The sequence below is a fragment of the Ceratotherium simum genome, chromosome 4 (genome assembly GCF_057802395.1).
Source record: "Ceratotherium simum simum isolate JZ-2026a chromosome 4, ASM5780239v1, whole genome shotgun sequence".
Taxonomy (NCBI): domain Eukaryota; kingdom Metazoa; phylum Chordata; class Mammalia; order Perissodactyla; family Rhinocerotidae; genus Ceratotherium; species Ceratotherium simum.
This window is the reverse complement of record NC_141903.1, coordinates 50,282,987-50,307,494: the sequence shown is the minus strand read 5'-3', so window position 1 is coordinate 50,307,494 and position 24,508 is coordinate 50,282,987. Positions and strand designations below refer to the sequence as shown.

Genomic DNA, 24,508 nt, shown 5'->3' with positions numbered 1-24,508 from the left:
TCCTCTTTTTGTTGAGGAAGACTGGCCCTGAGCTAACATCTATTGCCAATCCTCCTCCTTTTTTTCCCTTTTTCTCCCCAAAGCCCCAGTAGATAGTTGTATGTCATAGTTGCACATCCTTCTAGTTGCTTTATGTGGGACGCCGCCTCAGCATGGCTGGACAAGCAGTGCGTCAGTGTGCGCCTGGGATCCGAACCCGGGCCGCCAGTAGCGGAGCGTGCACACTTAACCGCTAAGCCATGGGGCCGGCCGCCCTATAATCTTTCTTTTTTAAGTGAAGGAGAGGAGATATTCTTGAAGTGTGAAACCCATTTTTCTCCTCATCAGACACACTGGCCCTTAATTATGGCCCACAACTACATTCTTTCTACTGTACTTTCTGGAGAAGTAAACTTCTTGAACCACACAAACAGTGATTGATTTCAGGTTTTTCTGAGCCCCCTACCCCACATAAACACTGTTTTAACCCTAAATTTGGTTGGGCTCTGATACTGTAACTAGCTCTTGCCCCCAAGCGGCCACTTACCTCCACTCCCATAGCCACTGCAAAATAATGTATTGCTTCCTCTGGTTTCCAAATTCAGAGATGATCGCGCTTTGACTGCTATGCTGAGGGGAGTAGAATTCCTGATTTTAAATTAGCAGGCGGTGAAATTCTGTTTGTCATCAATTTCTCTTTGGGGTTACAGAGCAGAAAACTGCAGACAAGCTGCTGCTTTGATGGCTCACTCCTAAAAATCTCTTTTTGTTCTTTATCTATTTGAACTGACAGTGATCAGAGCTGCAGCAGGACAGGGCTCTCTGGAGAAATCACCTTCCCCCTGCCTATTGACAGATCCCTCTGTTCTGCATCAGACCGGCTTTGTCCCATCACAGGCATCCAGGCCTTGGAAGGAGCCACCAATTAAACCTCTTGAGCCGGTAAAATCTGAAGCCACTTTGGAGTGTCTGTTCTGATTAGGCAGGATGAGAGGAAGCCCATCACCCTGCAGGCCCCACTCCCTGGTCTCAATTTTCTCTCTTGCCTCCACCAGGTGCGAGAGGTGTGAGAGGAGCTTCACGCAGGCCACCCAGCTGAGCCGACACCAGCGGATGCCCAATGAGTGCAAGCCAATAACCGAGAGCCCAGAATCAATCGAAGTGGATTAACTGATTGACTGGTTGGAATTAAACTGCAAGGAAAGTCATGATTAAATGTCACGGACACTTAAGCAAAACCAAAGATTTCCTCTGAGCAACTTTCAATCAGTCCCAGAAAACCAAAAGCAGTAATAAAATAAGTAAGATGTTAAGAGATATTGATCCTGGCGTGGAAGTCAGACCAGGAAAGAGATTATTTATTTATGACTAGGGATGAGACTTATTTCAGTGGACAACTAACCTGGGATGGCTAACATTTCCAGTCCCACCATGTATTTGCTTTGTTTCTAAAAAGCTTTTTTAAACTGTTATTTAATACCAAAGGGAGGAATCGTATGGGTTCTTCTGCCCACAGTTGTGACTAAGAATGCACAGGGACTTGTTTCTCGTTGCACCTTTTTTTAGTAGCATGATTCAAGGGGACCCGTTGTACAGTCCTTCTTCCTGCCGTTTGGGTGTGGCCTGGCCTGATGCTGGCTGCCCCAGCCGGGACCACGGAAGCAGAAGCGAGAACCTTCGCTAAGTCAGCGCCATCTTCAGCCCCACGGGCATTCCATTTCTGTGTTTTCCACGCTCACTTCTCATGCACTTTTCACGTGGCTCCTTCTTTCCAGCAGCCTGGTCTTGATGCCGAAGAGCCTGGAAGAGGAAGAAGATGGTTTAAATGTCAAAATTCAAGGGAAAAAAATGGGGGACTTAACTTTGTCCTGCTAGGATTTCAAAAACACTTAAAATGTACGGAGCTTCATGATACAGTATATTGTTCCCGAGCAGCTAGCTGAGAAAATTTTGTTTCCAATAACATTTTAGCTTAAAAAACGAAAATAAAGTTCTTCGGCATGAGGCTGAACATAAGGCATTAGGCTTCAAGTAATTTTTTGATGTGTCTGTGAAAGTGTTGAATATGTGAGCAAAAATAGTGCCAGCCCCGTTGTCAAGGCCCTTTTAGGCGGTTTCAGCTTCCTTCCTCATACAGGTGGAACCTGGGAGGCCCCTTTACTCCACTCACACCTGAGTGTGGGAGGAGCATCTCTGCAAAAATAGGTGAACATAGCCCAGACAAGGAAACATGGAGAGGAGGAGCCACAGAGAGGATTGTGGTTAGAGCAGACTTGCCCAGGAACAGCTAATTTTATCAATTATCTTTTCATTTTCCTCTGGCCCTTGATAATATTCTTCTCTCAACATTAATCCACTGAAAGAGAAAGGGTTATCTATACAATTTCACTGTTCCTTGACCAAGGGCAAGGAAAGTGAGTGTAACTTCAGCTAGCCTTTTGGTAACTCAACAGTGGTGCTCAATAAAATTGGGTCACATTCCACGAAGTGATCCGACATCAGGAAGAACTGTCGGCTCCTGCACTCTTGTCCATTAGCTCCCAGCAGGATCACAGAGACGAGTCTACCTGATGGCCGGTGAGGATAAACTGAACAGTTTTATTTAGAGTGCTTCACAGCAGCAATCTCTGTTTGGATTTCTCCCTCACCTGATAGCAGGACACGGTCTTTTAAGGAGCTCCTTGTCTTTTAGCCCTCCCATTGTCTTTCCTTAACAAAAGTATGAGACAAGTAACTGAACTGGCTATGAAAGGCAAGGATACTACATGGTTCAGTTTAATCTATCATCATGTATTTTGGTTCTCAGAATATCTTCCTTCCCTTTTAATTTTCTTCCCCATCTCTTAGCACCCATTGCTAAGTAAAACGGGCCGGCCGGGTGGTGCAGAGGTTAAGTGCTTGCGCTCTGCTGCCGTGGCCCGGGGTTCGCCAGTTCGGATCCCGGGCACGCACCGACGCACCGCTTGGCAAGCCGTGCTGTGGCGGCGTCCCATATAAAGTGGAGGAAGATGGGCACGGGTGTTAGCCCAGGGCCAATCTTCCTCAGGAAAAAAAAAAAAAAAGAGGAGGATTGGCAGATGTTAGCACAGGGCTGATCATCCTCACAAAAAATAAAAAATAAAAAGATAAAAAAAATAAAATGGAGTAAAACAGGGCCTCACTAATTGTGTTTCTAACATATATAGATATCTCAAAATAATCTCTAAGAGTATGGGCCCCAAAGAGAAACCTGGCTAATTCTGACCTTCATTGCCCAATCTCAAGTCATTCACCTCGAATTCTCCCCTAGTTCTTGTTGGCTTCTTGTCGTGGAAGCAGTAAGCAATCTGTGCTGCTATGTAACTGTTGCTGATTGAAAATATTCTCTCTGGTAGATAGGAATGTGTTCTGATTTTATAGTTCCTTGCCCTCGGTGATGAAGACATTTGCCAAAAATGTGCGCCGTTGGGAAGGGTGGAAAGAATATGTAGCCATACTATCTCGAAACCTGTAAGAAAATGATAGGTTGGCTACGTAGATGAGCAAACTGTTTCATTTATTAAGGTTGAAACATTTGGTTATACTTTTTGAAAATGTTAAGGGACTCAACTGTATGTTTCTAATATTTTTTTCGGTGAGAAAAATCAGTTCCACTGTTTTCCTCTTTTCACAATTGAACACAGCGCACCCCACTCAGTTCTCCTGAGCTCCACATGCAAGAATGAGAAGCCTCCATCCTCCCTTGATATCTGGCATGGGAAGAGTTTCCATAATAATAGTCTCTGTTACTCTAATGGCTTTGCCAGCTGATCCCAAACTCCTACTTAATATGGCAGTAACCTCTATACCACAAGATCCTTCAAGCCTTCTGCTCCGTATAAGTCTATTTTTCTCCTTTATTAGTAAGGGAGACTTTTGGTAGTATTTTCACCAAATTTGGTCAGAAAATATTTTCTGCCTAACAAATAGAAAATTGGGAACATTCACAGTTTTTACATTGCTGAGCCATTGCCAGCTTCTAGCAGACTAGCCTAGGCCGTCTGTTCGTAAAATGGGCCTATACCTGCAGATTGACTTGGAGCCTGAAGCAGATACCTGCATTACTTGGGTCCCAAATGCTTTTAATTGAAGTATGTGCTGGGAAGGGGTTTTTTCCTTAAAACATCCCAACAATTGCTTTAGCCTTTTCTATTTAAAAGTGACGGATAATCACTTGGGACACTGCAAATGGGTGGTAGAAACTGCAGTCGTAAAGATTTGCCAGTCTCTCTTATTAGCAGCTTCCTAATTAATCTCAGTGTAAAGAGAATAAAAGCTCTGACTCATGGAGGAAATGGGAGGCTATCTAAGATGAGAAAGGGAGGCTATCAGAACTGAGTCATGTTTGGCTCCTGAAGCCATTCCTCTGTGCCCTTTTCTATCAATGTGGACAGATTTTTTTTTTTTCAGAATAAGGCTTAGCATCCTACCACACGCTCGTTTGTCTAACTAAGAGTCTAGGCCAAAGGTTAGTGCCAGGTGGGGCTGCAGACATCACATTTCTAGAAAAATCTCAGTAACCTTAGACAAAGCTGAATATTTTCCCTAAGAAATATGCATGAATTTTTAAGGTTTTCATTTTGGTTCTCTTTATCTTTAAAAATGACTTTTTTGGGGGGAGATATGCTTTTATACAGTTATTGTGTGGATAATGAAAGCTGGTAAAACTGAATCTTGTATAATTGATATAATTTGATTCAATTAGTAAATATTTATTGAATCTCCATTCAAAATGTAGTCTTATGAGGGATACTGTATATAACAGAAAAAGATTATGATACACTCTGTCCTCAGAGGGCTTACAATTTATTGTACCTTAGAAAAACTTGATTCTAGTCTAGATATATGAAGATTTACAAACATTTACCAACTCATCAAATTTTGTCATCAATTGATTGGTTCATTGTTTCATTCATTTATTCAACACATATTTATTGAACTCTTGTTTTGTATAAAGACCCCATTGTAGGTGTTTGCCATAAGCAGCTTCATTTAAGTGACTATTGGTGAGAAAATAATATTCTTGTAAGTGGCTGGCTCATAGCATGGGTATTTTAGTCCTTTAGGCCATTGTCTCAGTGAAATTACAGAGATTGCTGCAACTGGGAGAATCAGAGAGATGTAAACTCAGCTGGGGACCAGAAGGTAGCGAATTTCAAAACAAATTAAGATACACAACCTGATTGTCTTTGGTAGAAGCACCAGGCTGTTGGTTCTTAGCAACAATATTGAGATACCAGGATTAGGGCCAGGGTCTTAGGGTTTTTATGACCCTATTCCAGTGATAAGGCAACAAATGGAGACAGGGCTGGAGTTGCTCAGGGAAGGAACTCTGCAGACCCTGCATGTGTCTCAGGGGCCTCATTAGTGACAAGCCTTGGCAATGTAGGCCCTGTCCCCAGTGTGTGGCTGTGGTGCTCTCAGAAGTGGGGTCTCCTAAATTGCACTCAGATGCTTCAGAGAACACTGTCGGAGTAGATATTCACCACTGGTTTAAAAACAGCAGTTGTTTGGTTAAGTTTGTTTTTGAATCTCACTAACAAGCTCTTTATGCACTAAAACTGGAGGATCTTCCTCTTCAGTGGCACCACCTCCAAGGCCCCAGGTCTCTGGTACATCATTGCAAGGCTAATTGCTAGTAATTGGTTTTAAGAGTTATTGATGTAAGAAACCAATATTTAATTGCTTTTCATGGTAGAAATATCATTATTACTGTATTTGTTTTGCACTAATTTAAAAAATCAAGTGCAAGTATCTGTTGAGTTGTGTAAAATGGGAAACATGGCACATAGCACAAAGTAAGGCATTTCCGGAACAGTATGGGGTCAGTGGGTCACTCTGAGCAGGCCCAGCAGCCTTGTGTTTAGGGGCAAATCCATCGTTCTCATATTAAGACTACATATGCCTGTAGAAACCAGGCCAGGAATAACAAGTAAACTAAATAAACACATTTTCAAAAAAGTTAGTTTATATTTTCCTTCCTTGATGTGAATTTAATCTTATTTCCCATAGCCTTTACCAGTTGCTGACACCAAATCTTGAAAGATACTAAGAGATATGCTTCTTTAAGTTGTAATAGTAGGTTCCAGAAATGTCATTCATTTGTCAAGATCCTTTCAAGGTGAAGAGGTTTGGAGACATTTTACGAAGTGACTCTGTTTGGGTACTTACCCTCCCAAGAGTCTGAGGTTTTCCCATCACTGGCATTTATCTGAACTACTGCAAAATAACAACATAGAGTCCAGGGAAGAGCCACATATTTCAGGCCTTCTCAAGATTAAATTCTACAAACTCAACGATCAGCTGTCAGGTACAACTGACCAGAGAGAGCCAAACCAAACAGAATATTGCTTTATCTGTGGAAGCCTTGCCGCCAATGTTTAGCCTGTAATCCATGGTTGTGTTTAACATTTAAAATATTTATTAAGTTTCTTCCTTTAGGTAATGGATGTCAGATATTTCATCGGGTCAACATGAAAAATGATAAAAAACAAAAATATGTCAGAATACAGGGGAAAGACATAAAACTATTGAATTATCTTCCCTATATATTGAGATGCTACCATTGTACTTAGAAAAGAATCTGTTGAGTAAATTTTGATAGAAAAATAAAGTCTGAGCTTATTCCCTCAGATGTTGAGGGGACGATAATGGTGATAGCAACTTATATTGTACAGTCGCTGTCAGGCACTGTTCTAACTGCTTGACATGGATTATCTACTTTAATCCTCAGTAACTCTGTACCGAAGACACTCTCATTATCCCTGTCTCATATATATGCTTAATCTCATCTGAGCAGCTTCTTTACTTTCCCTCCTCCAAAATCATGTGACAATAATTTTTAAAAGGGAAAATATTTGTTTATTCAAAACTTCTTTTGAGAACAAGAGCTTTTTAAAATAAACAAGCACAAGTGTAATTTATTTATAAAATGTGTTTGTGGAAACAATGCTAAACTACTCTGACAATATGGATCATTGTAATTGCCGATTTTGTAATCTTTAAATTGTGCTGCTGGACAGCAGAATTTCAAATATCCCATTGCTGGCAGGCGTTGTTTTTGGTTTTCTAAACGTGCAACTAAAATTCCACATTAAAAGAAAAAAAAAATCCTCTCAAGTCTGTGATACACATAAGGGACAAATGGCAACAGGCAGGAAGGCAGATTATTTTGGGCAGTGGCCAAAAAAGAAGTAGGCTTGAACACTATTGACAAGTGAAGACACATCCTGAACGGGGCTAAGTGAAATCTAGTTTTCTTTCTTTGTTCTGATGGAATGCAAAGTGAGTTACTTTTCAGGCATCAATGGAGTAATTATGCAGTTGTGTCCATTAAGAATATGAGCTTAGATGGTTAGCCTGTTGGTTTAAAGCAGTGAGATAGAAAGACTGCAGTCATTATGGGTCTGGTTTGTCAAAGGCACAAATAACACAACTCCATGCATGAGATACTCAAGGAACCAGTTCAAGTTCTTAGGCACAATCTAGATGAGACTATTTGTGAGATGTGTTCAAAAAGTAAGTTTACAAAATTTCTTCATGAACTGACTTTATTACAAGGCAGTTCTGTATCGTGCTATTGAAACCACAATGTGTGCTACTTTTTTGCAAATTCAGATTCTAATAGGCACATTTGTGTGTCAAAACGATGAACACGTTTTCCACATCAAACATGGTAGGCTCCGGTTGGTATTTCCTGTTTTCTGCCTTTCAAAACATCACTGTTGTTGCCTTTCTCTCCCGAAGCTTGGCACATCACTCCTAACTGAAAACAATCTTGATATAAACTTCAACAAGTTGGAAATATATTTCTGTAGCAGAACTGGTTCATGTTAAAAAAAAAAAAAAAAAAATCCTGTCACAGCAGGTGATCACCACATGTCAGGGAGAGCAGCCATTTTAGACCAAATGTCTATCGACTCACAGTCCCTGTTGATCCCCACTCAAGCATTGTCTAACGCTGAAAATCAACCCTGTAAACTCACTTTCTCTCAATCTAGTGCACACACTCAAGTTTCTCCCAACTTGGGAGAGAATGAAATAGCAAAAACAGAAGCAATGTTCTTCTTCTGGAAAGTTCTTAGAACTCCATGAAAGAGGCTTTGCCTGGCACAAATGCCAAAGTAGTGACTCAAACATTAAGGAAAACTTGGGCTCAAATCACCAAAATTACTTTGGATACCTGTTGTCTCAAGTTAATTTGTTTTGTGATATCAAGGAAGAAAGCATCCAGCTTTGTAGAATGCTACTAGAAGTGTGATAGTTAGATGCTATCAAGGCATTGTTTAAATTTCCTTAATATGCTAATTTTAAATTTACTGTAAATGTGCCCCATTGGAATAGAACTATGTCTTTCTCCAACTTTCCCCCAAATAAAATGGTTAGGGCTAGGGCTCAATTTGACTTCCTGCTTTTTGAGGTTTGGAAAGTTTAAACAAGTCAGTCAAGAGAATGAGGAGAAGCTCACTGTGGGTGGTGAGGAGCATTTGCTGTAAGGGCTGTTGATATGACAAGAATGATTATCCTGCAGTTAGAATGGTAAACAATTTGCTTATGTTTTTCAGCTTATTAAACTCACATCTTTAAAAAACTACAAAGAACCAATGAGATCATGCATGCAGCTGTGCTCTTATGATATAATCTACCAGGATTACATTGTGTTTAAATGAAAAACAGGCACACATTTAGAGATAATTGGCCAAGAAATGTAAATATATTTGATTAATAAAACATTCCTATGATGACTTGATCTGCCCTTGGGTTCTGTCTTTTGAGTCCCACGTTGGGTCTTTTTCCAAGCGCAAACTATTCAATCCTAACATGCAGGCAGTCAACAAACTCTTCTTGGGAAAGCTTAGGCTAGAAAATGGGCTGAGAAAGCTTGTAGAACTAGCTAGCAGAAAGGTTGTTAAAATTCACCCCTATGGTTTATTCGGGTATATTTGAGATTGCTCTTTTCCTCATGCCTGTGCTCTCATGCTCATTTGCTCAACCGAGTTGGGCACACTCTCAAGGAAATGCATACACAGAAGCCCAGCCACAATTCTATGGTGGGGTGGACTTACTATTTCATCTCAAGCCTCCATAAGACTTGGAGAAGAGCAGAAAGCTCTTGCTGTAAGAGTAGCCTGGATCTATGACCCTTCTGAATGTCCAGGGCCATGGGCCTCTCAGTCAGAAAGCCAGAGTCAACTGTTTGATTTACCTCTTGTTCTGTTAGGAAATAAAATTCCACTTGACTCTGAGAAAAAATATGTGAGCTTCAAGGAATAGCAAGGACATTGAGGCTGGAGTGGATGGAGAGAGGAGGAGATGGCAGGAGGTAAAATCAGAAAGGTAAAGTAGGGTGGGCCGTGTAGAGCCTTGAAGGCCATTATGAGAACTTGGCTGTTTCCACGAGTGAGGTGGGGAAAACTGGCTTTGAGAGAGCTGGGGCGTGATCTGGTTGAAAAAGATCATTCTGGCTGCTTTGTTGAGAGTAGACTATAGGGGACTATGGGTTGAAGATGGGAGATATTTAGGAGGACATCAAAAAGTTGAGAAATGATGGTGTCTTCTGCTAGGGGGGTAGTGGTAAAGGCATCAGGGTGTGGTTAAATTCTGGGCATATTTTGAAGATTAACAGGATTTGCTAATAGATTGAATGGGATGTTAGATGAAGAAAGGAGTCAAGGATGACTCCAAGGTGTTTTGGCCTAAGCAACTGGAAGATGGAGTTTTTTGCTTTCAGAGTTTACATTCCATTTTTAGGTTGCTTGTTCTTTCCGTAAGTATCAGGATCATTCCTGTATAATAAATGTGAAAATGATCGTGCACAATAGGCAGCTATCTGACGAGGTTCAGCAGCCAGCCCCAATCTGGAAACAAGGAGTTGAATTTTATCCTGCTTCTTCTGTTGCACCACATGGACATTCCATTGCCCAGGAATGACGTGCAAATGTTTCTTGAGGAAAAGATTACATCAGAAGTGAGGATCTACTTTGGAAATAGTAGTACTCTGCAGCCTCGGGACACCTGAGTCTCATTCTGGAGATTCCTTAAGGAAAGGCTGCTCTGGGAATAAATGAGACTGTTTTCCTGTGTAGCTTGTTTCTCTGGTCAGGCTGTAAGCTCAATTCAGTGCCTCTTGCTGGGGGAAGGGCAGGGCCAGCCAGCGGGGTGGTTGGTGGTTTTCAGCCTCCTGTTGGGACAGTTCCAAGCAGATTTAATGAGACATCTAGTCCTTAGACAACTCGTTTTTGTCATTCATTCATTCATTCATTCATACATCTACTTAAATATTTTTAAAAATCTATGTGCTAAGACTCCATTTTGATTAATACAAAAATTAATAGGCTATGGTGGGTAATAAAATCTGGAAGGGAGAGAAAGACATACAATCAAGTATAATATAGAGGTTGTAGGAGGCTGTATAGGAACCAGTGAGGAGAGATTTGAGGGAGTAGTCAGCTCTCCCTGGAGGAGGAGTTCAGGCGAGTCCAAGGAGTTGCTTTCTGAGATGTGAGTTGAAATGAACAGAGACAAGTGTTTGTATTCTCTACTAAACAACTACCACAAAGAACCGTCCACGTGGGCTCTTTTGGAGAGTCTGCCACCTACGTTCAAGTCTACCCACTGTGCCCTTCTCTGGGATGTTTGTGTCATATTTGAATCAAAGTTTTTTCTTTTCATGAATTTTTATCATTGCTCTCTTCCCCTGTGTAGATAATAATATTGCACATGAAAACTAAAGAACTTGCCAAAGGTCAACAACAAACTGATGGTTTATAACATTGAACCAACCTGTAGATATGCTTGCCTTTTGGGGTAATGGACTTCTTTGAGAATGTGACAGCTCCACATAAAAGTTCAAAAATACACCAAACTTTACATTGAATTTCAGGGATGCGGGTCTGGATCCCAAGTTAAGAACCTCTGACTCTAAGATCTTGCATTTGGAATGGCGCCTTTCAAAAGATTAGGTGGAAATGGAAACAAAAAACTCCTAGTAGATAATAAAGACATATATATTCATTCTTTACATGACGATTCTAAGTAATGAGGAAGAACAAGCAAGACTGATTGGTTCACTGCTCTAGCAAGAGCAACAGGGCCTCGATGCCTGCTTCTGAGACCAGGAGATTCTCTCTGTTTATGACTCAGTACAGGCGCATAGAGACCTGGAAAGAAAGCCAGGCCAAATCTACAAGTTAGAGAGGTCATTTTGTTATCCTTTAAAAGGGTAACTCACAGCCAGACGGAGAATTTCTCACCTGTTATCCCAGATTATTCCCTTTTCCCATCCCTAAATTAAAACCAGATCTGTGTATATAGAAATTATATGTGACATGCATACAGTTGTAAGAGAATACTAATTATTTGGAATCCCAGTCACAATCAAAATCAATTATTTGGTATCTATCAGAGTGGTAAAACAGAACTTTAGTCCCCAACTCACCATATAATAAAGTGGAGTCATCTTACAAGGCCTTTCTATCAATTTTTCTTGCCTTCACTTAGCCAGTACACACACACACACGCACACACACACAAATACATGTTTTGTAAGAGATAACAATCTATTTTATGTTTAACATCCTTAATAAAAGAATTTCAAGCTTCTATTTGTATTCTCTTCTGAGTTTTTACCATCCTCCTTCCTATTTGTAGTTGGTTGAATAGTTCCCCTCACCTCAGAATAAGGTATGTTACCCAGAACCTGTGAATGTGACCTTATTTTGAAAAAGGGTCTTTGCAGATATAATTAAGTTGAAGATCTCAAGATCATCGTGGATTACCCAGGTGGATCCTACATCCAATGATTTGACCTTGTAAGAACAGAAGAGAAGACACACAGAGGACCAGGCCGTGTGAAGACAGGCGGAGATGGGAATGCTGCAGCCACATGCCAAGGACCGCCTGGAGCCATCAGAAAGTGAATGAGGCAAGGAAAGATTCTCCCCTAGAGCCTTTAGAGGGAGCATGGCCCTGCTGACACCTTGATTTCAGACCCCTGGAGCCTCCAGATCTGTGAGAGAATAAATTTCTGTTGTTTTAAGCCACTAAGTTTGTTACAGCAGCTGTAGGAAATCCATTGTGGTTCATACCCCAGCATCTTGCAAACAGTGAGTGGGCAACCAAATTCACTTTTGGGAAATTCTCTCCACCAAGATAATTTCACTTGCTCTTACTCTCATTGGTCAGTAAGGCTTGCCATGTCACTTTTGCAATGCAGAATGACAACATTCTCTAATGATAACTGTTCTTGAATTCTGACTTCAAGTGCCTGGATCTATACAGAATCTGTATTCTGCTGACTCTTGGGGTTGGCACACTCTTTTCCATACATTTGCTGACCATTACTTGTTTTTCAAACTTTTATCATTGGCAGAGCATATAACGGCAAAGAGCATACATGTAGCCCACCAATTTTAGGTGTGTTTTAAAAGAGTTGACATTAATTTTTAAATAATAAAACATTTAAAAATTAATTATAACTTTTTAATATTTTATACAATTTTTTAATATTTTTATAATTATAATTAATTTTAGTTTATAATGTAATTTATAGGAATGATAGTATCTGTTATCTTTCCCCAGATTATCTTCTTCAAAGGTAGTCTGGTCATCTGGTTCCATGATGGATGGTAGCTTAAGCCATAGGTCTGTTTCCACGTCTCATCAGTTTCTTTTCCTTTTCTCTATTTCTTTTAATCTAGAAACACTTAATTCCCAATTATAAGCTGTTGGCAATGGCAGCAGGTATTTGATGGCTCTGTCAGAGTCATTGACATTCAGATTAGACACAAACCCAGGAATTAAGGAAAATTTTATCACTGGAAATTACTTTTAGCACTGTGTCAGAATCTAACCTGAAGAACATATACTGTTTCAAAGGTGGAAACTTGAAATTTCAACTGGAGATTTAAAGGAAAATGATTTCCTAATTCATTCTGGCTGCATATGGCTGTGGAAGGTGTTTCTTCCCATTCTGTTGCAGTATTTGTTTATGGTTTTCAAATGTTGGACACATTTTACAGAATACGTCATTGATTTTTTTTCCCCAACAAATGATAAAAATTATCAATATCAGAAAAGCTCTTGGCAGTTAGACATTTGCATTCCAGTTTGGTCTTATTAAGAAAGTATGATTTTAACTTAAAAATCATGATATCTTAGCCCTGATTGTAGAATCAGAGTGCTCTCAACTGCAGAGCACATTATGAGCAGTTCATATAAATACAGCCCAACAATTTTAGGTATATTTAAAAAATGCATCCCTTGGAGAATAAATCTTGAAGGAAAGATATTTTGATCATTGAAATAGTCTTTTACTTTGCTTCTGTGTATTCATCCCCTTTGCCGTGTTGAGCTTGTAGTTTTGGCCACTAAAGAAGTGGAGTCTATTTCCCCATGCTTCAATTATGGGCTGGCTTTTAGCTTGTTGGTCAACAGAGTGTGGTAGAAGTGACTGTGTGCCAGTTCCGAGCCTAGCCCTCAAGAGGTTTTGTGTGTTTGTGCTTGCTCTCTTGTACCTCTTTCATTACCATGAGAACATGCCTGGGTAGCCTGCAGAGGATGAGAGACACTTGGAACTGAGCCATGTTGCCCCAGTTTCCCCAGCTGATAGCCAGCCAACACGTAGACATGTGTGTGAGCCCAGCCAAATTCAATAGTGCTGCCAAGCTAATCCCCAAACGATTTCAGGGACACTAGCAATACATGTATTGTTGTGTGCCACAAAGATTTTGGGATTCTCTGTTACCTGGAACAACTGTGGCAATAAATAATCAATACAATAACCAACATAGCTCAGCGTGGGGAATCAGAGTGCTGGGACTCGCCGCTGCTTTTTCATACAGCACATCCAAAAGACATTCAGTGGCTGTGAGTTGATTATCTTTACACTATCATTATTTCCTTCAACATTTAATTAGGATTTGGAGGCTTATTTTTGACCACCCACTGTTCTTTGAATAAAGCTGTATATGGAATGACACATTTAATTATTGACGACTTTTTACTCTTTTATTCTTCATGAACACATACTTAGCACCTTCTCAATACTCAAACTCACCTTTTCTATTTACACTATAGCTCACAAAATAATTATTAACTAAACCAAAAAAGTCTCTTCTTCTGTAGTATTAGCTTTCAGTGTTAATTAGAGCAAAAGTCATCACACATTTCTCCCTCATCTGTATATTACACATATGCTGAATTTGTACACTGCACATTAGCAGCGTTATCCAGCTAGAGGGTGAAATATCTGTTAGCACATGTTTTATTTACTTATGTGACAAATATTTGTATAGCAGGTACCCTGTGCTAGATAGTGTCCTCAGTGCTTTAAATGATTGATTTAGTTAATCCTCTTAGCAGCTCTGAGGTGGTACTGTCAGTATCCCTGTTTTACACATGAGGCAGCTGAGGCACGGGCAGGGTACATAGCTTGCCCAAGGTCACAGTGCTCGCAAGTGGCAGAGTTGGGATGTGGACTTAGGCATTCTGGCTCTGAAGTCCATGTTCTTAATCACTACGCATGATGGTAATTGCTCCTCCACACTTTATGTCATTATTCTTTTGTGACACCCACAGTGACGTTTGAAAAAGGAGCTTCCCAATAGCTTGTTCTGCTTTCTTGCCAAACATGATATCAATCAGTGAATATAGAGCTGGCTTTACAAGCTCATTGGCAATAGTGTGACTTGTTTTGTTGTAGAGAATACCACTTTAAATGATGCCTCTGTCCTTTTGGTCTCCCTTATGCCTTAGCAGCACAATTTGTAAATTTCTTCCTGGAAAGATTATTTTGCACTTGTTCTAGAAAGACTCTCTTGGTTTATCAGGAAGGTTGTTGTGCTGTGTTTAAAAATAAGGGGAAGGCTTGGGTTACTTCATGACCCTATATGACAAAGCTGCATAAAAGATAATTTACTAGAGACCAGAGGTAAATGGATAGATGATCTTATAAAATCTATTTTTCAGGTATCATATACAACTCAGATTCACTCATCCCAGCCTGTATAGATACATATTTTGTATTTGCACTTGAGTTCTGGTAATCATTTACATTTATGACATTCTCCCGAGATGTATATTTTTATTACTGTTTTTATTACTTCTTTTGCACTTTGGTGTACCACTTTGGAGTCCTTGTGTGTGTGTATGTGTGAATTCAGAATAAAACAATGCAGAATTGAGAGGCAGAAAAGGGTCAAAATTTATGGACTCAAGCCAGATTTCCTGGGGTCATAGTCCAAATCCAATACTTAAAAATTTTGTCACCATGAACTAGATACTTTACCTCTGTGACTCAGTTTTCTCATCTATAAAATAGGGATAGTAATAATAATACCTACCTTATGGGATCATTCTCAAGATTGACTGTCTTCACTTGAAATAGTATCTGGCATCTAATAAGGGCTTTGTAAATATTTGCCATCCAGCAAATAAAAATATATGTATAACAAAAATGAAAAATATGAATTTAACTATTCTAAATAATAACATGCAAAGATAATGAAGAACTGTACCCTGTTAACTGAAAGTTAGCCATGACAGACTGACTACATGTAATCCTAATAGTGCACATGTAACTTTTAAGAATATAATGGTTATTGAAGATAGAATGAGATTTTTGTTAAAACCAGAATCAACCTTATGTTCCAAGTGTGTGATGTGTATGTAAACAAATTTGTCTCCTGACCTTTCCCACTGAAACCACCAAACTACCAAGGGACCATATTTAGGCTACTATTGCTGCATAACCAATTACCCAAAATTTAGTGGCTTAAAACAACCTTTAAATTTTGCTCACAATTTTGTTGAAAAGGAATTCAGGAAGGGCTCAGCTGGGCAGTTCTTATTTGGAATCTCTCAAGCAGTTGGAGCCAGCGGTTGGATGGGGCTGGATCATCTGAAGGCTCTACTGGGCTGCATGTCCAAGATGGCTCTCTGGTGTGGCTGGAAGCTGATGCTGGCTGGCAGCTGGGAGCTCAGCTAGGGCCGTTGGCCAGAGTGCCTGGACATGACCTCTCTAGCATGGTAGTCTTAGGGGAGTTTGATGTGTTGTACGGTGGCTGGCTTCTCCCAGAGTGAGTATCCCAAGGGGACCAGCCTTGGCATAGCATCACTTCCACCATATTCCATTGGTTGAGGCTGTTACAAACCTGCCCAGAGTCAAGGGAGGGGACAGTCCCTTCCCCACTTCTCTATGGAAGGAATGTCAAAGAATTTGGGGGCCATGTTTTTAAACTGCCACAGCCCCTCAGTAGAATTCCAGGAGCTACTAAAGATCTGCAGATCCATTCATCTGCGATGTGTATATCTAGATTATTCAATCTCAGTTTCTTTATGTTTTTTCTTAAAGATCTAATGTTTTAACCTTTGAGCCATTCACAGAGATTTATTCTGGGCCTTTCATAATAGAAATAGTCCAGGGTCAGAACAAAGAGAACTTGGAAATCAGCTAAAACTTTGGAAGAGTAAGGAGAATCCCGTGATGTTTCTTGAAAGTCATTGATAGCAATGCTCATCCCTCTCAGAGCTTGGAGATCTTACTAGTCCTGCAACCACAGGGCATTTACATAGCTCCCTTTATGGACTGCATCAGATTGGCTCAGACTGTCTAACTATCGCCTTTCCTTAGGCTTGGGAAATGAATCGCTACTTCTTGGCCCTTCTGCTTCTCCAAGAGAATTTTGTGCATGACTCTGGAAAAAAATTTCTTCTTCACACTATGCTCCATTTTGTCTCCCGTCATGCACTGTCCACCCCTCGATGGGCATCTCCTATGTGAAGAGTTTCCGTGGCTCTGAGTTTTCAAGTGCCTCTTGACTAGGCCCTCCTTTTTATGGCCCTCCTTTTTATGAGCAGGAAGGGACCTGAGCCATTGGGTCCCAAATATGAGGGCACCACCCACATAAAACAGGCCAAAAAGCAACTGCTCTAAGAGAAGTTATTCTTAGATGAATCCATATGGAAATAGGCCAAAATCTACAGCTGGATGAATTCTGTCTTCGGGTTTAGAAATAGTTTGCTTTCTAAAAGTTGACATTGTCCATGGGATAAATATATTTGGTATCTCCCATTGCTACTCACTGGGGGCAACTTTGATAAATTTGCTTTGGGCCAAATAACAAAAGGCCACTAGTCCCTCAAATGAGGCAAATAAACCAGATTTGGTGTGGAGGATCCTTGAGTCTCACAAAGTGAGGTTCAAGGAATAATGAATAGGTTTGGTTCATTTTCTTTTAAAAGACCATTTCCCACAGTTAAGAGCTTCCCTCCAGCATCCTGGTCTTCCTCCCACTTTCTAGCTTGTTTTCCATTGAAGATGGCTTTCCTGAACTCAGTTGTTTTCACGTGCACCCTGGGCCTGGTGGGGCATGTTACTCTTCCATAGGCTGGGTCTCTGTGAACATGAGCCAAGCAACCAAGAGACAAGGCCTGGAACCTGGCCTCCTGCCCTCCCCTTGCTTTTGGCAAAAGAAGCCTTAAGGAGTTAGAGTTCATCCCAGCTCATTTTTCAGGTACCCAGAGTCCTACAATTTTCATTCTGCAGCGTTTCCTTACAGCCCTTTTCCTTTGGGCCAAGTTTTGAAACTGCTCAAACTCCACAGGCCTGAGCTTTGGGTATGGATTTGAGTCTTACTGGCTTTGGAGCCTTGTGGCCAATCACAAAGCTTCTTTCATTAACAACAAATGAGATAAGAAGAGGCTAAGGTTTTCTTGCACATCAACAAGCTCTTCAAAGCAACATTTCAAAAAGTGCTAATGACTCAGACCAGATGGAGTCCATTTCCCTGAAAAACACAAGAGTATCTAAAGAAGCAGGAAGTGAAGCTTGTGAAGACCAGTGTCTTTGGATTTTCCAACCCCAGGCTCTCTCCAAACACCATCAACCTGCATCCTGCCTTCTCTCCTCACCTGTCTACTTGAACTGACACTGCCCTTCAGCCTTTCAAAAAAACATGACTCAATCCATATGGAGAATAACCTCAAACTTCATGCCTGTGGTGGCATTCTCAGACTCCTTTCGTTACCAAAATCCTTTACTTCAAAGTAAATCTTTTATTTTATTTTAATGTTGTTTAAATTGTGGTAAAATATACGTAACATAGTATTTACCATTTTAACGCTTTTTAACTGTACAGTTCAGAGCCATTAAGCACATTTACATTGTTGTGCAACCATCACCATCATCCATCTCCAGAACTTTTTTCATCTTCCCAAACTGGAACTCTGTACCTATTAAACAATAGCTCCCTCTTCCCCTCTTCCCCTAGCCCCTGGCAATGACCATTCTGCTTTCTGTCTCTATGAATTTGACTACTCTAGGTACCCATATGAGTAGAATCATACAGTATTTGTCCATTTGTGACTGGCTTATTTCACTTAGCATAATGTCTTCAAGTTTTATTCATGTTGTAACATGTTAGAATTTCCTTCCTTTTTAAGATTAATTATATTCCATTGTATGTACATATTATATTTTCTTTGTCCATTCACCCATTGATGGACACTTGGGTTGCTTCTACCTTTTGGCTATTGTGAATAATGCTGATATGAACATGTGTGTACAAATATCTCTTGGAGATCCTGCTTTGAAATCTTTTGGGTATACACTCAGAATTGGAATAGATGGATCATATGGCAATTCTATTTTTAAGGAACTGTCATACTGTTTTCCATAGTGGCTGTACCATTTTACACTCCCACCAGCAGAACACAGGTGTTCCAATTTTTCACATTCTCGCGAACATTTGTTATTTTCTGTTTTGTTTTCTTTTTATAATAGCCATCCTAATGGTGTGAAGTAGTATATCGTGCTACTGATTTGCATTTATTTCCTAATGATTAGTGATGTTGGGCATCTTTTCATGTACTTATTGGCCATTTAATTATATCTTCTTTGGAGAAATGTCTATTTAAGTCCTTTGCTCATTTTAACATCAGGTTAGTTTTTTTGTTATTGAGTTGTAAAAGTTTGATATGTTCTGGATATTAACCCCTTATCAATCTATGATTTGCAAGTATTTTTGCCCATTCCTTGGGTTGCCCTTTCACTCTGTTGATAGTGTCCTTTGAGGAACAAAATTTTTAAATTTTCATGAAGTCCAATTTATCTATTTTTTTCCTTTTGTTGCCTGTGCCTTTGTTGTCATATCCAAGAAATCATTGCTGAATCCAATGTCCTGAAGCTTTCCCCTATGTTTTCTTCTAAGAATTTTATAGTTTTAGCTCTTATTTTTAGGTCTTTGATCCATTTTGAGTTAAAATTTTTACATATGGTGTAAGGTAAGGGTCCAAATTCATTCTTTTGCATATGGATATCCAGTTTTCCCAACACCATTTGTTGAAAAGAGTGTCCTTTCCCCATTGAATGGTCTTGACACCCTTGCTGAAACTCATTTAACTGTATACAGTCATGCATCACTTAACGACAGGGATATGTTCTAAGAAATGTGACTTTAGGCAATTTCGTCGTTGTGTGAACATGGTAGAGTGTACTTACAAAAACTTAGATGGTATAGCCTACTACACACCTAGGTTATATGGTATAGCCTGTTGCTTCTAGGCTACAAACCTGTACAGCATGTTACTGTACTGAATACTGTAGGCACTTGTAACACAATGGTAAGTATTTGTGTATCTAAACATATCTAAACATAGAAAAGGTACAGGAAACATACAATATGAAAGATAAAAAATGGTACACCTGTATAGGGCACTTCTCGTGAATGGGGCTTGCAGAACTGGAAGTTGCTCTGCGTGAGTCAGTGAGTGAGTGGTGAGTGAATGTGAAGGCCTAGGACATCACTGTACACCACTGTAGACTTTATAAACACTACACTTAGGCTACACTAAATTTATAAAAAAATATTTTTCTTTCATCAATAATAAATTAACCTTAGCTTACTGTAACATTTTTACTTTATAAACTTTTTAATTTTTCTAACCTTTTCACTCTTTTGTAATAACAGTTAAAACACAAACACATTGTACAGCTGTACAAGAATATTTTCTTTTTTTATATCCTTATTCTATAAGCTCATTTTGTATTTTTAAAATTAAAATTTTTTTTTTTTTTACTTTTTAAACTTTTTGTTAAAAACTAAGACACAAACACACACATTAGCCTAGGCCTACACAGAGTCAGGATCATCAATATCACTGTCTTCTATCTCCACATCTTGTCCCACTGGAAGGTCTTCAGGGCCAATAACACCCATGGAGCTGTCATCCCCTCTGATAACAATGTCTTCTTCTGGAATACCTCCAAAGGACCTGCCTTATGCTCTTCTTGAGGAGGTATCACTCTTTTCAGAAATATGTCTGTGGTGGTTTGCTTGGTTTGTTTCTTTTTTTATCAAAGATTTCTTTATAAGCAGATAATGTACCACGAATATTCCTCTCTATTAATGAAAACCTTTTAGTGTTGGGGTCTGTGTTTCTGAACTTTTTAAGGAGCTTGTTGTGTTCTGCAAAATCTTCTGCTAAACCCTTCACTGTGAATTTTCTTGGAGGTTCTTTTTCTTCTCCTGCAATTTCCTTTTCTCTTGCCATTTCTCTAGCTATGTGTTCCTGTTCCCATTCCAACAACTCCTCATTAGTCAGTTCCTCAGGAACCACCTCTAGGAGCCCCTCAATGTCATCCTCATCCACACCCAGGTTAAAGTTGTTTGCCATCTCAACCACAACTTTATTGATTTTTGCAATCTCCTCATCCTTGTCAAATCCTTTGACGTCATGGATGACCCCCTTGAGTGTCTTCTTCCAGATGCCATTCATACACTCCTTGGTGACATCACCTCAAGCCCAAGCAAAGTTCTCGATGCAGTCATAGATGTTGTAATCTTTCCAGAATTGCATCAGTGTCTTGCTCAGTTGCAGCAATGGCCTGGGCAAAGCTCCTCCTCAGTAGTAGGTCTTAAAAGCTGCTATAACTCCTCAATCCATTGGTTGGATCATAGAGGTGGTGTTTGGAGGAAGAAACACTTCTTTGATATTGGGATTAAGATCACCAATAAAAGGAGGATGTCTAAGAGCATTATCAACAATAAACAAGATCTTGAAAGGTAAGCTATACTCCAAATAGTACTTCTCCAATTCACTGGCATAGCAATTCAGGAGGCCATCTTGGAAGAGAAGCTGGGTCATCCATGACTTGTTATTGCTCCTGTAGTACTGGCAGTGTGTGCTTATTGATAACTTGAAGGCCCTGGGATTCTCACTGTGCCAGATAACAAAGGGTTTCAATTTGTAGCCTGTAACATTGCCCCCAAGTAAAACTGTTATCCTGTCCTTAAAAGCCTTGAAACCTGGCATTGACTTGGCCTCCTTATGGATATAAGTCCTTTCAGGCATCTGTTTCCAGAATAGGGAGGTTTTGTCCATATTGAATATTTGTTCTGGCAAGTAATTTTCCTCCACAATCAGCTTATCTAGAATTTCCAAAAATTCTTCAGCTGCCTTCACATCAGCACTCACAGACTCACCATTCACTTTCACATTATGTGATGAATAACCATTCTTTAATCATTTAAACCACCCAGAGCTAGCAGCAAATTCAGCATCATAGTTGGGTCCAGCCTTTTCTTTCAACTTCGCAGACAAACTTTTGGTTTGGCCATGGTTGTCATGGTGCTGAAAGGGCTACATTTCTGTGTCTGGTCTTTAATTCAAGTCATTAGAAGTTTCTCCATGTCTGATGTAGGCCCTTCTCAAATTTTGGTTAGTCTCATTGCCTTCAATGAACCAGATCCTTTAACAGCTTCCATCATTTTGTTCTTGTTGTTCAAGATCATAGCTATGGTGAAATGGCACATGCCTGACTGACGAGCTATAACCATCACTGATTTTCCACCTTTGTAGTGCTTAATCACTTTTAATTTCATTTCCAGGTCAATCGCTCAATGTGGCCTCTTACTGGCAACATCAGCAGTGGATTTTGTATGCTTAGGGGCCATGATGAACAAAATAACACAAGATTAAATCAAGCACAGGAGAAAATGATGCAATCAAGAGACACAGTAAACACAAGATGTATGAGGCTGCTGCTGGCATAATATGACATATTGTTTTGCAGTAAACTTTTTTTAAGAAGTATAAAGAGTACACTCTAAAATAATGATAAAAAGTATAGAATAGTAAATACGTAGACCAGTAACATAGTCTTTTATTATCATTATCAAGTATTATGTACTGTATGTAATTGTATGTGCTATGCTTTTATACAACTGGCAGTGCAGAAATTTTGTTTACACCATTATCACCACAAACGTGTGAGTAATGCATTGCACTATGATGTTACGATGGCTATGATGTCACTAGGGGATAGGAATTTTTTAGCTCCATTATAATCTTATGGGACCACCGTCATATATGCAGTTCATTGTTGACGAGAATATCATTTTGCAGTGCATGACTCTATGGGAGGGTTTATTTCTGGGCTCTCAAAGTAATTTTTGACTCGTTGGATTGTGTTAATGATCATAGAATTGCCTCCTGCTCCTTCAGACCAGAGGCTAGACACTGAGGCGCCCAGGATGTCCTAGAATCTTTGATTCACCTCACAATCAATTCATTCATCCATGAGCAGTTTTAGGGGGCAAATCAGTTCTTCCCATATAAAAGATTTATGCTACATTTAACAAGCAAATGAGTTTAACACAGCCCTGAAAATACTAGTGGGCTGAGGTATGAGGGAGTGTAATGAACAAGCCATTATATGTGTGATGAGTGTTAGAAAATGAGAAACATTGGGTGCCTTCATAGTAGGCAACAGCTTGGAGTTCAGGGAAGATTCCTTGACCAAGTAAAGTCCAGTCTGAAAGCTGAAGGACAATAGGAGTTACTTTGGTGAAGAGTTGGAAAAACATGTATCAGACAAGGGAATAGTATGTTACTGAGTCTTCTCCGGTCTTCTGAATATGCTTTGACAATACTAAGAGCCACAGAGCAGTAAAATGATGTCTCCTTATGTGTCTCCTTCCCTAGACTAGAAGTTCCTTGAGGCAGGACTGTGTGATATTCACCTTTGTATCGTCAGTCCCTAGCTCTGAAGTGCCTGCCCACAGTGGGAGTTCAGTACACGCTTATTTTATCAGACCAGTGAACACTGAGCATGTATCTTTGGTTTTTGACAGCTTCTAAGCCAGACATCACCATCAAATGAAACATTTTCCTGTGTGGATTCTCTGAGTTTGTCCTCATAGCTACCTTGTGAGATGGGCATTGTTTAGAGAAGAAAGCCAAGGCCCACTGAAAGTAATTTGTCCAAGGTCACACAGCTAGTGAATAAAGAAGCCAGGATTTGAACCCAGATCAGATTGGCATCAAAAGTCATGTTCTTTTATTATTTCATGTGGCTTCATTTTGGATGTGCCCAGGTAATTCAGAACTTGAGCTTGGCATATGTTATGATAATAGCTAACTTTTACTGAGCATTAAGTATATATCTGGCTATTCCAAACACATTGCATGCCTTTTCTCATTGGATTCTCACAACAGTGCTATAAGGTAGGGACTGCAATTATTGCCATTTTATAGATGAGAAAAATTGAGGTACAAACGGCCAGAATCTGACCTGGCAGACTGACTGGGAGACTGGGCATCACCCCTGAGTCCTCTCAGGAATGCTAGAAAGCAGTTATTATTATCTTTATTTTAAAGAGAAGGGAACTCAGTTGGAGAGGTTGATATTTACTGTCTTTGTTCTTGGTTTTAAGTCATTTGTATTATTTGGAATGATCTTTTCTTTCTCCCTTGGCAGTCCCTCATCTGTCTCCAAATAATCAGAAAAACCACTTACGATGGGACAGAATCTCTAAGAAATTCTTTCTCTCAAGCAGAGGCTGAGTCATTTAAACCACCAATCCTTCTTCGAGGTCTTGGTTGTTTGATGTTCTTTCTGCCTTTGGAGGGTTGATTAAGAGCCCAGCAAAAAGAGAAGCTTCAGAGCTTCTAAGCTCTGAAAGGGTCCCTTGACCCTAGGCACCCTGGCGGCTGGGTCAGACACAGTGACCGTGATTTATAGACCAATAAACAGAGCCTTTCCAAACTATGCTTCCTCTCCTTCAAGGGGGCGGGCAATGAACTTTCTGAGTGTAAAATCTACTTTTCATAAAATATTTTTGTTTGTTATTGAGAAAAGCCTTAGTATTTGGGGTGGGGGCGGGGGTTAGTGGGAGTGAGAGTGAGGGATAATGTGAAGAAATGAGACAAAAAAGAGAGATTCAGTCCTCACAGGCACAAACACCACACGTTCTGACTTAGGAGGTTGGACGCAGTCAAACACTATTCGTGTTCATTTTGTTCCCCTGCAAACCACGTTAGCAGACAGTGACTGTTGGCTCTTGTATTGCTCTCAGGAGAAAAATTACACATGTAGGAAATGAGATTCCCCTCCCCTCCTGCCTTCTTCCCTACCCACCACTCAACGCTATCTCTGCCCCTCCCCCCAAAAAAACACCAAACTTTTTTTGAGCTCCATGATGCAATGTGAGTTTTTTTCTAGACAGAGAAG

General features: G+C 40.0%; 2 protein-coding genes across 5 annotated transcripts in view; one reads left to right on the top strand and one right to left on the bottom strand.

The window, feature by feature from the left end:
- The window catches only part of PRDM6 (PR/SET domain 6), a 96,431-nt gene extending 95,204 nt beyond the window's left edge, over nucleotides 1–1,227 (top strand). Inside the window, exon 8 of one of the 2 annotated variants that reach the window (XM_014796485.2) lies at nucleotides 1,035–1,227. In XM_014796485.2, coding sequence (XP_014651971.1) covers nucleotides 1,035–1,149 — 115 coding nt within the window. In that variant the 3' untranslated portion in view covers nucleotides 1,150–1,227. Of the gene's footprint in view, nucleotides 1–772; nucleotides 918–1,034 lie in introns of those variants that run through there. The other variant, XM_087429887.1, reaches the window with a different exon arrangement.
- Nucleotides 1,228–1,659: 432 nt separating this feature from the next.
- LOC147917288 (uncharacterized) overlaps nucleotides 1,660–24,508 on the bottom strand; it is a 121,230-nt gene continuing 98,381 nt past the window's right edge. The window contains exon 4 of one of the 3 annotated variants that reach the window (XM_087429889.1): nucleotides 1,660–1,779. In XM_087429889.1, the coding sequence (XP_087286015.1) occupies nucleotides 1,660–1,779 (120 nt within the window). Of the gene's footprint in view, nucleotides 1,780–9,117; nucleotides 10,178–24,508 lie in introns of those variants that run through there. The other 2 variants (XM_087429890.1, XM_087429891.1) reach the window with 2 other exon arrangements.